The 15,606-nt window shown below is 43.5% G+C and overlaps 1 protein-coding gene across 1 annotated transcript in view; it reads left to right on the top strand.

Annotated features, from left to right (window-relative positions):
• The first annotated feature begins 1,530 nt into the window (after positions 1-1,530).
• The window catches only part of LOC127640217 (potassium voltage-gated channel subfamily KQT member 1-like), a 105,293-nt gene continuing 91,217 nt past the window's right edge, over positions 1,531-15,606 (top strand). The window contains exons 1-6 of the mRNA XM_052122671.1: positions 1,531-1,961; positions 11,325-11,415; positions 12,680-12,806; positions 12,985-13,063; positions 13,226-13,322; positions 15,101-15,241. Coding sequence (XP_051978631.1) covers positions 1,531-1,961; positions 11,325-11,415; positions 12,680-12,806; positions 12,985-13,063; positions 13,226-13,322; positions 15,101-15,241 — 966 coding nt within the window. The remainder of the gene's footprint in view (positions 1,962-11,324; positions 11,416-12,679; positions 12,807-12,984; positions 13,064-13,225; positions 13,323-15,100; positions 15,242-15,606) is intronic.

The following is a 15,606-nucleotide window of genomic DNA, read 5'->3' as shown; positions in this document are numbered from 1 at the left end:
GCCCCACATAACTCCACATGCCGAAGTGTTCTTGGGCAAGACACTGAACCCCAAGTTGCTCCCAATGGCAGGCTAGCACCTTGCATGGCAGCTCTGCCGCCATTGGTGTATGAATGGGTGAATGAGTCACAGTGTAAAGCGCTTTGAATACCGCTAAGGTTAAAAAAGGCGCTATATAAGTGCAGACCATTTACCATAAACACTTACTTTTCGCCCTGTTCCTCACACAACACTTATGACATCTAAACACTTTTACTACTGCATGACTCATTTTAACGTTTGCATCCCATAACCGACTATATTTACAAGCCTGTTTGAGTGCGATCAAACTGTGCGGTAGCAATTTGCTGTTTTTCATGTCGTCATCTGGGAGAACATTCAACTCGCTTTTAGCGCCCCACAGTGGCCATTTCACCTCGTAACTGCCGTGGTACGTGGAAGGAACCGCGTAATTTCCTTTTGCAAAAATGTCGGTGCAGAAGGGCAGGGCGATTACAAACAATATCGATGTTTATCTAAAAAATGACATTTTCGATATCGATGATAAACTTTTGGAGTCATTTTAGATATTTAGCTGATGTTCTACATCTAGATGATCGGATCAGGTATGTGTCGCTAAAAACGCATGCAGTGCGGCAAAGTTATTCACACAACTAAACGAATGAGTCATGAAATCAGCCTGTTAGGAAGTATTAGCAGGCTAGTGGCTACATAGCCCTGTTGTCATGGTAACCAGTATTGAGGCACGGTAGCCGCTAGCTAGCTATCCGGCTAATATGATATTGTTGTGTACTGAACAAGACAGCACCAGGGATGAATTGGGGTGGGAGTGCTGGTGGCGGGATGGAGTGCTGGTGGTGTAGTGGGCTAAAGCACAGAACTTGTAAGCAGGTAGGTTGCTGGTTCGAACCCCACAGCCACCACCATTGTGTCCTTGAGCAAGGCACTTAACTCCAGGTTGCTCCGGGGGGATTGTCCCTGTTATAAGAGCACTGTACTTCGCTTTGGATAAGGTTGTGTGATCCAGTTTGGTGATCTCCCGCTCGAAAACCCATCAACATTGAGAACAAAACCCCTTCTTTGCATCCTCATGCAACATTAGCTGTGCTGAATCCCTCTCAGATTGTCCGAGCTGTGTGCTGCTCCTTATTTAAACGCACAGACATGAAGCGCATCATGAATATGACTAAGCATGAGCACTTCCTGTGATCGCTGATCAACCAAACGTAACCAAATATGCAAATCACCATCCCACCTTAAACCAGCCTAAGGGTGTTTGCTGGTCTTAGCTGGTTTAGCTGGTCTCCCAGCCTGACCAGTTATCAAGTGCCCCAATAAAACCATCAAAACAGACCAACCTAACCAGTTTAGCCATGCTGGGAGACCAACTAACCACCTTAGGCTGTTTCTCTAAACAGAGTTGTTCTACCTTCACAGGTTTGGTAGCATGGCAGATGTAGATCTGTAGATAGTTCTACCCAAGGAACCCTCACACCCCCATCAAACTGCCCCACAGGACGCATCCCCACCATGGGGGAGAGGCAGGGCCGTCCAACGCCCCTTTTAACCCGCGGACGCACCTTCGGATGGTCCAGCAACAGCATCAAACTGAAAAACTGCAGCCACAACGGGCATGACCTCCTGGCGCAGAGCTCGCTACACAACCCGGAGGAGGCAGCAGCGCCCAACGCTTCCCTCACCACGGTCCACTCTCCTCTTTCACTGGAACTGGAGCCCGTAGTGAATTATGGATCAAGCACGCCCAGTGTTCCAGGTGGCCACACAAAGGATCCATCGGTGCACAGCGAGCGCCGCCAGCCCCTCTCCATCACCACCGGACGTCCTACCGCCGCCCGCCTCACGCACAGCCCATACCACGCCAAGACTAGTATGCAGGGAGATGTGTACAACTTCCTAGAGAGACCTACCGGCCTGAGGTGCTTCCTGTATCACTTCCTAGTGTGAGTAGAGTTTTCCTGTTCATTTGTGTTCACCTGTGATCATTGAAAGATGAGAATTACAGCCTTTGTAAATATTGGATAGAAGGGGATTTAATTAATATGATATATGTTAATGTTTATATATATATATATATACATATACATATATATGGGTAATTCTGCAATTAGGGGAACTTTTCTGTCCCCTACGTAGTATGATTTTACAGAAAAATAGGATTCTATTGAAATGCAATGGATAGATTATAATAGAAATAAGAAGAATTATACTTCAAACATGGCTGTTGTCACTCAGCACGCCCTGAACTCCAGGTTTGGTAGTCAGCGCCAACACTCGCTGAGATACCCAGACCCCCTAATAACATTTATTTGCATATAGATATTTAATCAGTGTCTCCAGTACATGTCGAGCACCAGTGCAACAGCTGTGATCAAGATCACGTATCTCTGATCTTTAAGTGAATATATTGGTATCTGTATTTTAATCACAACACACTGAGCAGCTTAGGTGGAAAGAAATATCAAAGACTCCCACAGCGCAATCCGGCTCAGCTTTATTATAGATCTTTACAGACTATAATGGAAGAGAGGAGACAATATAAAGAATACAAATTTGCATCTAAAAACATTTTGCATTAAGTCAAATAAAACTAAGTTCAATAAAACAGGCGGTTTTTGCTACTGTACCTTTAAGACTTGCATATTAGATTTGCGTATTTGCATTTGGTTGACACTTTTATCCAAAGTGACTTAACTAGTGTATGATCAGTTTGTGTGTTCCCTGGGAATCAAACCCTTGATATTAGCATTGTAAAATGAATCCGATTGTATTATGTAGCACTAAGTACCAAAAAGCAATGCTTTTCACATTAAGAAGATAATTAATGGAGCCATGATTATTGTTTTAGAGGAGATAATGTAATCAATTCATCAATATGAGTGGTGGTGTAGTGGTCTAATGCACATATCTGGTAAACTGGTAATCAGAAGGTCGCTGGTTCGATCCCCACAGCCACCACCATTGTGTCCTTGAGTAAGGCACTTAACTCCAGGTTGCTCCGGGGGGATTGTCCCTGTAATAAGTGCTCTGTAAGTCGCTTTGGATAAAAGCGTCTGCCAAATGCATAAATGTAAATAGGTAATCTCGCCAGTTGGACAGAGCCAGGTCAGATGATGTTCAAGAGCTGCTGGACTTCACCGCTCCAGTTTTAGATTCAGACGCTTTTCATCTCAACTCTGGTTTGATTGCGAATGTGCTTCGAAAACTTCCACGTGTACTGTACCTTTAAGTGTACTCCAGTTATTTGCAGTATTTTCACTCTACACGATAGCATAATCCTCCACTTTACGCTGCTAATGAGTGTTATTATCGCAACTAAGCTGAAGAATTTGAGATGGGAGCCACAATCTCTGCCACATCTCTCGGAAACATCAATCAAGGCTTTTCCAGGATGACCAGGAAGCCGTAATCACTGTGAAATATGTCGCCAGTGATGCTGCATATAATAGACAGAGCTCTAAGGGGCCGTTCAGACTGAACTCGTCATGCATGCGCTAATGAAAGATAGACACAACGTAACGAACAGAACAAAATGCAGATGTTTCGAGACACTTTTTTAAAAGTTGACGTTCTTTTAACTTGACACAGCATCCAAAAAATGTGCATAGATGCAGCACAACGGTAAAAGATGTTCATCTAGCCTAGCACATGTTTGCATAGAGATCGTTTTAATATAACAGTATGATTAGACGAAAGAAGGAAGGAAGTAACTAAGTAACTCGGGGGGCCTAAAGACGCTGGCTATCACCCCTGGGGTTCGCTAGTTTGCCCAGGGCATGCTGAGTGACTCCAGCCAGGTCTCCTAAGCAACCAAATTGGCCCGGTTGCTAGGAAGGGTATAGTCACATGGGGTAACCTCCTCGTGGTCGCTATAATGTGGTTCGTACTCGGTGGGTGCATGCTAAGTTGAGCGTGGATGCCGCGGTGAATGGCGTGAAGCCTCCAGATGCACTACGTCTCCATGACAACGTGATATATCAGTCACGTGACAAGATGCGCAGACTGATGGTCTCAGACGCGGAGGCAACTGGAATACCTCCTCCGCCACTCGGATTGAGGTCGAATCACGACGCGATTGGGAATTGGGCATTCCCAAAAAAGTAACTATGTAACTCAGTAAGTAAGCGTACCAGAAAGGCTCGCGCCACGATTTGAGACTTGACATGGACTACTCAATAACCGAAGACGAGCTTGAGCCTTTCAACGTGCGCTTGTCTTGAGTAGATACGCAGATTGATTCTGAGCTGAGAATGTTCAATTCTATTTGGAGGTGTCTTTAAGCTATTCTCTATAGGGTCCTACTATACGTGAATGTAATTTACAGACTCATATAAAGCCTTTTGCCCACTAAACATCTCTCTTTGTGTATCTAACCAAACCCCTTTTAGATTCCAGATGTCTGTCAGTTTCAAGAGGAGTGATGAATGCTGTAGTTGGTCTGGTGTTGGGTTAGTCCGATAAGGCTGGATGACACACCAGCTGTTATAGTTTTAATCAGAACTCTAGAGTTTGTCCTTCCAAAAAGACGTGTTTTTATTTTTAGAGGTGACCACATTTGGCCCTAGCTCGTAACACATTAGTTGCTGGTGTGCCCGTCGTCTTAACGCAATGGGTGGTTGATTGAAAAACGTTCAACTGACACTAGGTTTGGTGGTATATGTTATTGTTTTTTGGGACTGGGAATCTGGTTTGGATTTGTTATTTAATTTGGCTAAAGGCAGGAGCCCTGTATGTGTCTGCAGGGGTCCGTTGGATTGGCAGGAATATCATTTTGGGTAGACACCGCACATCTGCCTCCAGAGAAACAATAATCCGTCTGTGAGAAACAACTCACGGGTTGAATAGGGTCACGGGGCCAAAGGTCAAACACAAGAAGTCCTTTCAATACATGCACAGTTCTAGACTTGGTTATTTGCTGTTGGTTTAATCCATTTAATATATGGAAAAGAAACATTTTATTTCCATATATTATGTAGATTAAAGTTTATGTGCCAGCATAATTTGACCATATTTCAGAGAAGACACACAAACGTGGCGTGGTAAGAATTCTTTCCTTTCTCCTGAACCTGGAGACAGATTTAAAGGGATATTCATCTTATGAAACATTATTTCCATTGACCTGGGTTTTAATCCAAATTTGAGAAAATGAGGGAGGCCATATTTGTGGTGTTAATCCTGCTGTTGATGTTGCAATATCACAACATCTGGTCATTTCTGAAATGGATTAAATAAGGATTTCTTCTTATATTTCACACTGTTTGGTCACTTAGCTCATACAAATGCACTCATGTTTTGCTGTTCAGAGTTTAGGGTTTTTACTTAAATCAATGCAGTACAGTATGTACATGATTTCTGAACATAATCCCCTTATATGCAAAGTGTTCAGAGAGTGTTTAGAGGCTGAACTTTATGAACTTTGCCTTCTGATTACGGGCTCCAAGTTTGAGTGAATGTTCAAAAGCCACCGCATACAGTAATGCACTACATTAATATCTTTTAGCTCCTTTTAGAGCAGAAACCTTAAGAGAAAGCTGCACAGAACGGAACCTGATTGGCGAGTAAAGGCTGAGTTGTACTTCTGTGTCGAACCCACGGCGTAGGCGCCACATAGTGGCCAATTGTTGATTTGCATTGATAGTTCTGCTTTGGTGTATCTGTGTTGTTCTGTGAGTACAGTCAAAACGCTTATTATACATTGACAATGTAAGCAATGTAGTATGTGGGTTATTTGTTTTATTTTATCCCTTTTTTGTCCCCTATTTGGAATGCCAAATTCCCACTACTTAGTAGCTCCTTGTGGTGGTGCGGTTACTCACCTCAATCCGGGTGGCGGAGGACGAGTCTCAGTTGCCTCCACGTCTGAGACGTCAAGCCCGCATCTTATCACGTGACTCATTGTGCATGACACCGCGGAGACTCACAGCATGTGGAGGCTCATGCTACTCTCCATGATCCACACACAACTCACCACATGCCCCATTGAGAGCGAGAACCAGTAATCGTGACCACGAGAAGGTTACCCCATGTGACTCTACCCTCTCTAGCAACCGGGCCAATTTGGTTGCTTAGGAGACCTGGCTGGAGTCACTCAGCACGCCCTGGATTCAAACTTGCGACTCCAGGGGTGGTAGTCAGCGTCAATACCCACTGAGATATCCAGGCTCCACGTGGATTATTTATTAAATTATTGTAGCATTAAACAAGTCCGTGTGGGGATATTCCCTGGATTTTGTGTCACTGTCCTCTGGTCTGGGATACAATCAGACCTGCCTAATTTAGGCACTTTCTTGAGGCAGTCAGGCAAGCACTTTAATGGGACGAATTTATCACAGTCGGTGTCTCGGGAGACTTCCCATCCTCATCTCAACTCTAGGACAAGGGTACTCCCCACACGGAAGTGGATGCCATGCTCGACCCCACGGCTGCAGACCGGCAGGAGGCGTGGGCTACTACAGCAGCATTGCGCCTCACCACCCGGAAGAGGAGGAGGAGAAGGGCACTTACTCCTCATGCATCCTGCTGCTGCCAGCGTCCACGGCCACAGAGGCCATTCCCCTGCTACTGCCAGCGCCAACACCTGCCACAGTCAATGAGCCAACGCTCATGCCTGCCATGGTCAATGAGCCAGCTCCTACACCTGCCATGATCAATGAGCCAGCACCCATTCTTGCCACAGTCAATGAGCCAGTTCCTGAAGCTTCGTCCATCCCAGAGTCAGAGCCAGCACTTGAAGCCTCATCCGTCCCAAAGCCAGAGCCCGAAGCCTTGTCCGTCCTAGAGCCAGAGCCTGAAGCCTTGTTTGTCCCAGAGTCAGCGCCTGAAGTGTAGTCTGTCCCAGGGCCTGCGTTCTTGGCCAAAATTATGGGATTACACATTAATTTACAGAAAGCTTAGGACCTACTAGCTATGTCTTGCCTTAAGAACAGGTGGTGCAACCAAATGAAGCACTGACTTTGTTGCAAACTAACTAGTAGTTACTAAGCCCTCAGTGTGAACTTTATATCCCAACTTAGGTGAGACATTACGCACAGCTCGTGCAACCCTGTCCAGAACACTAGATGGGGGAAACTTAGAGAACAGAACATTATAGAGTGGGACCTTATAGAGCCTTATAGAATGGAACCTTTAGAGTGGAACCTTACAGAGTAGAACCCTATAGAGTGGGACCTTATGGAACAGAGTTTGATAGAATAGAACCTGTAGAGTGGAGCCTTGCAGAGCAGAACCCTATAGAGTGGGACCTTATAGAACTGAGCTTTATAGAATAGAACCTTTAGAGTGGAACCTTACAGAGCAGAACCCTATAGAGTGGGACCTGATAGAACATAGCTTTATAGAATAGAACCTTTAGAGTGGAACCTTACAGAGCAGAACCCTATAGAGTGGGACCTGATAGAACAGAGCTTTATACAATAGAACCTTTAGAGTGGAACCTTACAGAGCAGAACCCTATAGAGTGGGACCTGATACAACAGAGCTTTATAGAATAGAACCTTTAGAGTGGAACCTTACAGAGCAGAACTTTATAGAGGGTGACTTTACAGAGCAGAGGCTTATTGAGTGGGAACTTATACTGTAGAGGAGATCATTGTAGAATAGAACAGAGCTTTATACAATAGAACCTTCAGAGTGGAACCTTACAGAGCAGAACCCTATAGAGTGGGACCTTATAGAACAGAGCTTTATAGAATATAACCTTTAGAGTGGAACCTTACAAAGCAGAACCCTATAGAGTGGGACCTGATAGAACAGAGTTTTATACAATAGAACCTTTAGAGTGGAACCTTACAGAGCAGGAACTTATACTGTAGAGGAGATCATTGTAGAATAGAACCTTAAAGAAGGAGCCTTATATAGTGGGACCCTATCGAGCCAATCTTAAAGAACAACACCCTATAGAATGGAAGAATGGAATATAGAATAGAAGTCTTATAGAGATGAGCAATTTAGAATAGAACCTTAAATAAGGTGCCTTATAGCGTGGAACTCTAAATAAAAGAAAACTGTAGAGAAAATCTTTAAGAGCAGCACACTATATAATGGAACTCTTTAGCGAAGAGCCTTATGTAGTGAAACCTTATAGAGAGGAAGCTTATAAAGCATAGAATTATAGAAGGGGCCTTATAGAGTGGAACCATGTATAGTAGGACCCTATAGAGACAATCCTAAAGAACAGCATCATATAATGTAGAATAGAACCATGTAGTGCAGAGCCTTGCATAGTGAAACCTTGTAGAGTGGAACCTTATAGAGCAGAGCATTATAGAATAGAACCTTAAAGAAGGGGCCTTATAGAGTGGAACCATGTATAGTAGGACCCTATAGAGACAATCCTAAAGAGCAGCATCATATAATGTAGAATAGAACCATGTAGTGCAGAGCCTTGCATAGTGAAACCTTGTAGAGTGGAACCTTATAGAGCAGAGCATTATAGAATAGAACCTTAAAGAAGGGGCCTTATAGAGTGGAACCATATATAGTAGGGCCCTATAGAGACAATCTTAAAGAGCAGCACCCTATAGAATGGAACCCTGTACCGCAGAGCCTTATTTAGTAAAACCTTTTAGAGTGGAACCTTATAGAACAGAACACTAACCATGTTGGACCATGTATAGCAGGAACCTAAGGAACACAATCTTAATAGATCACAATCTAAAATATATAGCCTAAGGATCACAATCTTGAAATATATAGAGCTGAGCCCTAATAGAATGGAACCTTATAGAGAGAGATTTATATCCAATAGAGATTGGAGCCTTATAGAGTGGAACCTTATTAAGAACAGAACCCTACAGAATGAAATCTTATTGAATCTTATAGAGTGAAACCTTTGTAAGACCAATACCAGAAAGAGCAGAATCATATAGAACAGAACCCTAGACTGGAACCTTGTAGAGAAGAACCCTGTAGGTCTAACCCCTCCCTATAGAGAACCCTATAGGAATAATTACATTTTATTTAGAACAAAGCTTTATAAAGCTGAATTCTGTAGATGTTACAATTTTGAATGGATTGCTATAGAACAGAGCTTTAAAGAATGAAACCATATAGATCAGAAGACTATTAAATGGAGTCATGTATTCATCATGTAGTCATGTAATCCTTATTAAGTGCAGAACCTTACAGAGCTGAATCATATAGAGCTGAACCCTTTAGAATGGAATCTGTTAGAGCAGAACCTTATAGCATAGCATTTTAGAGTACTTTAAAAGATACAAACTGCAGGTGCACTCAGTATTTGATGAGCCTATATGATACATGTGGTTTGAAACTGTCACAGGCAGCACGTTCGGGGGCCACCATCTGCTGTTCCACATCAATGGGTGAACCTGAGTCCACAGACGATAGCCAGAACAGACAAGGATGTTGTTGCACATCTGGACGTGATGTAACTTTCAAATGCCATTCCTTCTTTATCTTGTTCTGTACACATGTGACATTTTGATCTTTGACAGCAGTGTGTGGGTCACTTTGTGTATTTGTCTTTTTGAGTTAGAAGGAGAGTTCGTGTTTATGCAAGTGTGTCATCTCTGATGTGTTCAATGTGTGTGTGTGTGTGTGTGTGTGTGTGAGGGAAATCCTTTTGTGTGTGTCACGGCTGTTCTTAAGGACATGAAGTATCTGCTTACTGGTATTTAAGAAAGAGGGCCCTAATTTAAGTGTAGCGCAATGCAAAAAATCATATGTGCAATGTCATTGGGCATGGCCATGAAGTTTTGGTATTTTCATGACAGTATGTGCCAAGTCTAGTCGCAGCTAGACTGCGAAATTGCATGCACAAAGCGCAAACGGGCTGGGTCAAGTGCAATTTAATTCAGAGGTTCTTCTCTGGTTATTGCATCCTATTCTATCTCTAGGGTGTGGCCGGGCCATGACTACGCACAGCCGGGCCCCAGTCGGGCTAATCAGCCGAGGAGAGGGATAAGTGCAATGAGATGTGGCAGTTTGGGAGAGAGAGAGCTACAGGCGGCTGCCCTTAATGCGTTTATGTTTGTGTGTTTGTGTGTTTGAGTTTATTAAAACATTACTTTAATGCTTCGTCCGGTTCCTGCCTCCTCCTTTCCATTGAACCCTGTTACATTGGTGCCGAATTCCTGGAAGAGGGAGGGATGCGCTGTCATAGAGTCCTCGCCACTACCATCCACCCCAAAGGAGCAGCCGCGGCCATCCGCAGGGGGTTGAAGGAGTTGCTACCGGCCGCCTGGACATGGAGGAATGGCCCCCGTCCACAAGGAGAGCAGGGGTTCACTACCGGCTGCCTGGAGCGGTAGAGCTACTGCCAGGAGGGAGGAGTTCCCTTCCGGCTGCCAAAACGTGGTGGGATCGGAAGAACGGCCACCGTCCGTGAGGGGGGAGGGGCTTGCTGCCGACCGCCTGGAGTGGTAGAGCCATTGCCAGGGGTGGAGGAGTTCCATATCGGCCGCCAAAACACGGAGGGTCAGACAACATAAATAAACTGTATTGCATGTATTTTAATGTTAGTACTGTAGTTAAAGACACCTAATATAAAGTGGAACCAAAATCTCAAGAAAAATTAAAGTAGGGGTCTGGGTATCTCAGCGAGTATTGACGCTGACTACCACCCCAGGTGTCGCGAGTTTGAATCCAGGGAGTACTGAGTGACTCCAGTCAGGTCTCCTAAGCAACCAAATTGGCCCGGTTGCTAGGGAGGGTAGAGTCACATGGGGTAACCTCCTCATGGTCACGATTACTGGTTCTCGCTCTCAATGGGGCGTGTGATGAGTTGTGTGTGGATCGTGGAGAGTAGCATGAGCCTCCACATGCCGTGAGTCTCCGCGGTGTCATGCACATCGAGTCACGTGATAAGATGCGCTGATTGACGGTCTCAGAAGCGGAGCCAACTGAGACTTGTCCTCCGCCACCCGGCACCACCATGAAGACCTAGTAAGTAGTGGGAATTGGGCATGACAAATTGGGGAGAAAAAATTATTCAAGTAAAAGATTATAAAAATTGTGGTTCTAACTGCTCTTTATGGCAAATGTGATTGTTTTACTGTATGCAAACAGAATTATCACACTCTGTGTAGTGTACATACTATATTGACTACTGCAAATATAGTATGAGTCATATGATAATATGCTATTCCGAACATTCCCTTTATGAGCAAAATCAAAGCCAACTCATAGCAATTTTATTGAAATCTTCACCAGATTTGCTTGAAAATCAGCCTGAAGCGACTTTGATGGGGAACAGATAATGATGTGGTTTTGAATAATTCGTTGAGAGCATTAAACGTAAAAATATACACCTGTGTGTGTAATGTAATGTTAACACTTTTCCTCAGGTTTCTCATGGTCCTAGTCTGCCTCATATTCAGCGTCCTGTCCACGATCGAGCAGTATGCCGACTTCGCCACTGGATCACTCTTCTGGATGGTGAGTATTTCACAAATGCCCCTAACAATAATCTGAAATTAAGGAAGCTAATCTGGGTTATAATAGGTTTTAAATGTCAAAGTTGACAGCAGACCGTAGATTTTACCCCTATTCTGTACTACATGACAAGTTGACTTTACATTGACTTTCAGACAGCCTTGCCTTTACCAATCCAACAAGTGAGCTTGGATCAGATCTACGGTCAGTTTTTGACTGTATCATGAATATATATGGACAGGGATGACCTGATCCCCTATGTGAGATCACCAATCACATAGGCTTGCCAGGAAGAACAGTTGCACTACCTTACTCCTCCACTAGGTGGCGACATTGCATATCAGTTGGGCTGATGTTAAGTTCATGGGCAAGGCTTGTGTTCCCATAATCGCATTAAATATTACTGATTTACTAGCTTTGGCTTTCTGTCAGTACACACACAGACACCTGGAACACCTGTGGGGAGGCTCCTGGCTCATCTAAATAGTGCAGGGTGAGAAAACCCAAAAGCTTTGAACACAGTCCAGATACACTTCATCAAATCAGCACTGTCACAATTTATTGCATTTTAATTGTTACTGGCTAAATTGCATGTTTAATACACAAGATATTGCACCGATTTTTATATATTAAGCTTTGTATATCAGTCACGTGAATGACAGATCATGAACTCTGTAGTGTGGAGACTAGATAGGGTGTTACTCAAGCTCCAGCTTTGTGTAAGAAAACTACAGCCAGGTCGTTCATCTCACCCCAGAGACCCTTCAGGCTTTTCAGGGTCACATTATAATGAGAGGTCAGAGCAAAGGCCCGGATCAGGGTTTCCAGTGTGATAAAGGCTCAACCCATCCTCTCCGCATGTGCCATGTGTTCAGCCGGGGGTTACGGTAGTACTCTGAGATACATGCCCATTGTACCAAGGTGCCTGGGTTTGTTTCTGGCATGCCACAGATGCCCTAACATGAACCCTAACCCTGCCCCCATCTCTAATCCTAACCATATGGAGCCTGTAAGGCTGAGTGGCCTGCCAGGAACAAATCGAGCCTTTCGCCCATCACGGAGATCCATTCGGACATGTTTGTGACACACAAACTCACATATGTAGGTCCAAGTTGCATCTGCAACAACTAATTGTATGATGGCCATGTCTAAGGGAAGGGCTGGTGTGGGGTTTCCTTGTGCCACCCCAGAAACTTCTGATGCCCAGTCAGATGGCAAAAAGACCAACTTGGACCGGTTGCTGCATCTGTTTCTCTCTGTCCCGCAGGAGATCGTGTTGGTGGTGTTTTTCGGAACAGAGTACTTGGTTCGTCTGTGGTCCGCTGGCTGCAGGAGTAAATACGTGGGCATCAAAGGCCGCCTGCGATTCATCAGAAAACCCATCTCAATCATAGGTACCGAACACATCTGCATGCTGCACTGTATATACGGCATACTGTGCATTATATACTGTTTATTGCATGCTCATATTTTAAAATAGTGAGCACAGTGTGCAATAGACAACAAACTGTAATAATAATAACAATGTATAATAATCAGGTTATTTATGAATCCTTCTCTTGATTTGAACAGATTTGATAGTAGTTGTGGCCTCTGTTGTGGTTCTGAGCGTCGGGTCCAATGGGCAGGTCTTTGCCACATCAGCCATCAGGTACAGATATGACAAATAAACCTACAGATAGATCAGCATCCTTCATGTTGCCTTCACTAGGTCATTTGAAATGTCTAGTTCACCCAAAAGACTTTCTTTCTTCAGTGGAACACAAAAGGACATTTTTAGGTGAACTATCGCTGTTGTTGTGATTGCTTGCAGGGGAATCCGTTTCCTCCAGATCTTGCGTATGTTGCATGTGGATCGTCAGGGCGGAACGTGGAGACTTCTGGGATCGGTGGTCTTTATTCATCGGCAGGTACATCTGCTCCGCTCCATTAAATACCTCATCTTCTTTATGGTACAGTACAACCCAGTGAATGTATCTGACAGATTTAATCAGCTCTGTTGCAATCAACCTCAGATTTTCACTCCAAATATGGCCTTGCCAGTTCACGTTAAGTGAATCTAAACAGAAAGCTGCTGTTTTTCAAAGATCTAAGGCTTTACGTATTAAATCCGGATACTTCTGGGAGGATCAGGCATGATTGGACTAATACTTTTACTGCAGTCTTGAGTTCAGGGAAGTGTTGCCTTTTAAGGTGCTTTGATAAAGATTGTGGAAAGTCTGTGACGTACACCATGTTCTCTCCACACATTCAGAGTGTAAATGAGAGTACACGTACACTGTCTAAAGTTTAGCACTAATTAAAAAAATACGTTTGAATGTTACAGATAGATAGAAAGAAAGAAAGTCCTTGTTTATATATAAAAATTTGTATTTTTTGACCATTAGATTTGGAATAGTTTTGGCCCATTTTAACATTCTGTCAATGTAAGTCTATGGGATTTGGGATTTTTATTTATCGCCAACTGTGTCGGATCACTTAGACGAGACATAGCAACCCAAGTCAGAACAGTCTGAAGGTTTGTGCCGACATTAGTGGAGGTAACTTGAAAGCTGTAGAAGTTACAGTATGTTGGCTTTGTCAGTCCAACCTAACTATGTTCATTAATTTCCTTGTTTAACTAAATATTTCAAGTTCAATATGAGTTAAAGCAATAGTTCACCCAAAAATGAAAATGTTCTCATCATTTACTCACCCTCATGCCATCCCGGATGTGTAAGACTTTCTTTCCTCTGCAGAACACAAAGGAAGGTTTCTAGAAAAATATTTCCGCTCTGTAGGTCCATACAATGCAAGTGAATGGGTGCCACATTTTTTAAGCTCCAAAAAGCACATTATGGCATCTTAAAAGTAATCAGTAAGACTCTAGTGGTCTAATCAATATCTTCATAAGCGATATGATAGGTGTGGGTGAGAATCAGATCACTTTCACATTCTTCATCTTGTGTTTTTGGTGATTCACGATACTCGTGCATATCGCCCCCTACAGGACAGAGAGAAGAATTTCATATAAAAAATACTTAAATATTGATCTGTGTCTCACCCAAGCCTATCATATCACTTCTGAAAATATGTATTAAAACACTGGAGTCGTATGGATTACTTTTATGCTGCCTTTATGTGCTTTTTGGATCATCAAAATGTTGGCACCCATTCACTTGCATTGTAAGGACCTACAGAGCTGAAATATTCTTCTAATAATCTTAATTTGTGTTCTGCAGAATAAAGAAAGGCAAACACATTTGGGATGGCATGAGGGTGAGTAAATGATGAGAGAATTTTCATTTTTGGGTGCACTGTCCCTTTAAGAATATAAAAATATATTTATTAAAAATAATGGTACCTGTGAGGTACCTGGAAGTGACCTTGCTGGACTGTTGTTCTAAAACTTGACTCCTTCCAAACCTGATCTCTTGAGAAGTTTGTGAATGTGGTTAATATTTTTGCACAATTGTATTACATGGTTCATTACACGTTTCGCGACATTTCTGAGGTGAAATGTCCACTGTGTGGTGCTAAAAGCGAGTTACATGTTCGCCCAAACAGACGAGGTTGTGATGAGGTGGAGGGCGTGGCAGGGCTGCAAGGCTGGACTGGGAAGAGTGCGTCGGCCCACCGGGAAAATGCCCGGTATGCCAGATTGCCAGTCCAGCCCTGCCACATCGTTTATTTACTATCTATTGTTTAGGAGCTGATTACCACGCTCTACATCGGGTTCCTGGGTCTGATCTTCTCCTCGTATTTCGTGTATCTGGCGGAGAAGGATGCAGTAGACGAAGAAGGGAAGACGGGCTTCTCCAGCTACGCTGATGCTCTGTGGTGGGGCGTGGTGAGTGTTTTAACATCTGACCACATCTGATTTATGGACACTTATGATGACAGGAGGATTCCTCCTCAAAATGGCAAATCATTTATAAATTGATCAGTAGATTGTTGAGGTTAAAACCCTCCCAATGGAGGAATCCTAAATGAAAATGTATGGCTGAGGCTGGATTTGAACCTCTGACCCTTCACTTACCAGCACAACATCTTAGCCAAGTTAGCTATTCACAGTATTTCTGCTTTCAGTTTCGGTGCTAGTTCACAGCACTTCAGAGTGATGTCATGTTGAAGCATGTTAGGTGTGAAAAACCATCAGTCAAAATGACATTTGATTTATTGACACATATACATTGAGGCAATGTGGTAATTTAC

The sequence above is a fragment of the Xyrauchen texanus genome, chromosome 49, assembly GCF_025860055.1.
Source record: "Xyrauchen texanus isolate HMW12.3.18 chromosome 49, RBS_HiC_50CHRs, whole genome shotgun sequence".
In the NCBI taxonomy this organism is placed as follows: domain Eukaryota; kingdom Metazoa; phylum Chordata; class Actinopteri; order Cypriniformes; family Catostomidae; genus Xyrauchen; species Xyrauchen texanus.
The sequence above is the reverse complement of the archived record's forward strand: the minus strand, read 5'-3'. Positions and strand labels throughout refer to the sequence as shown.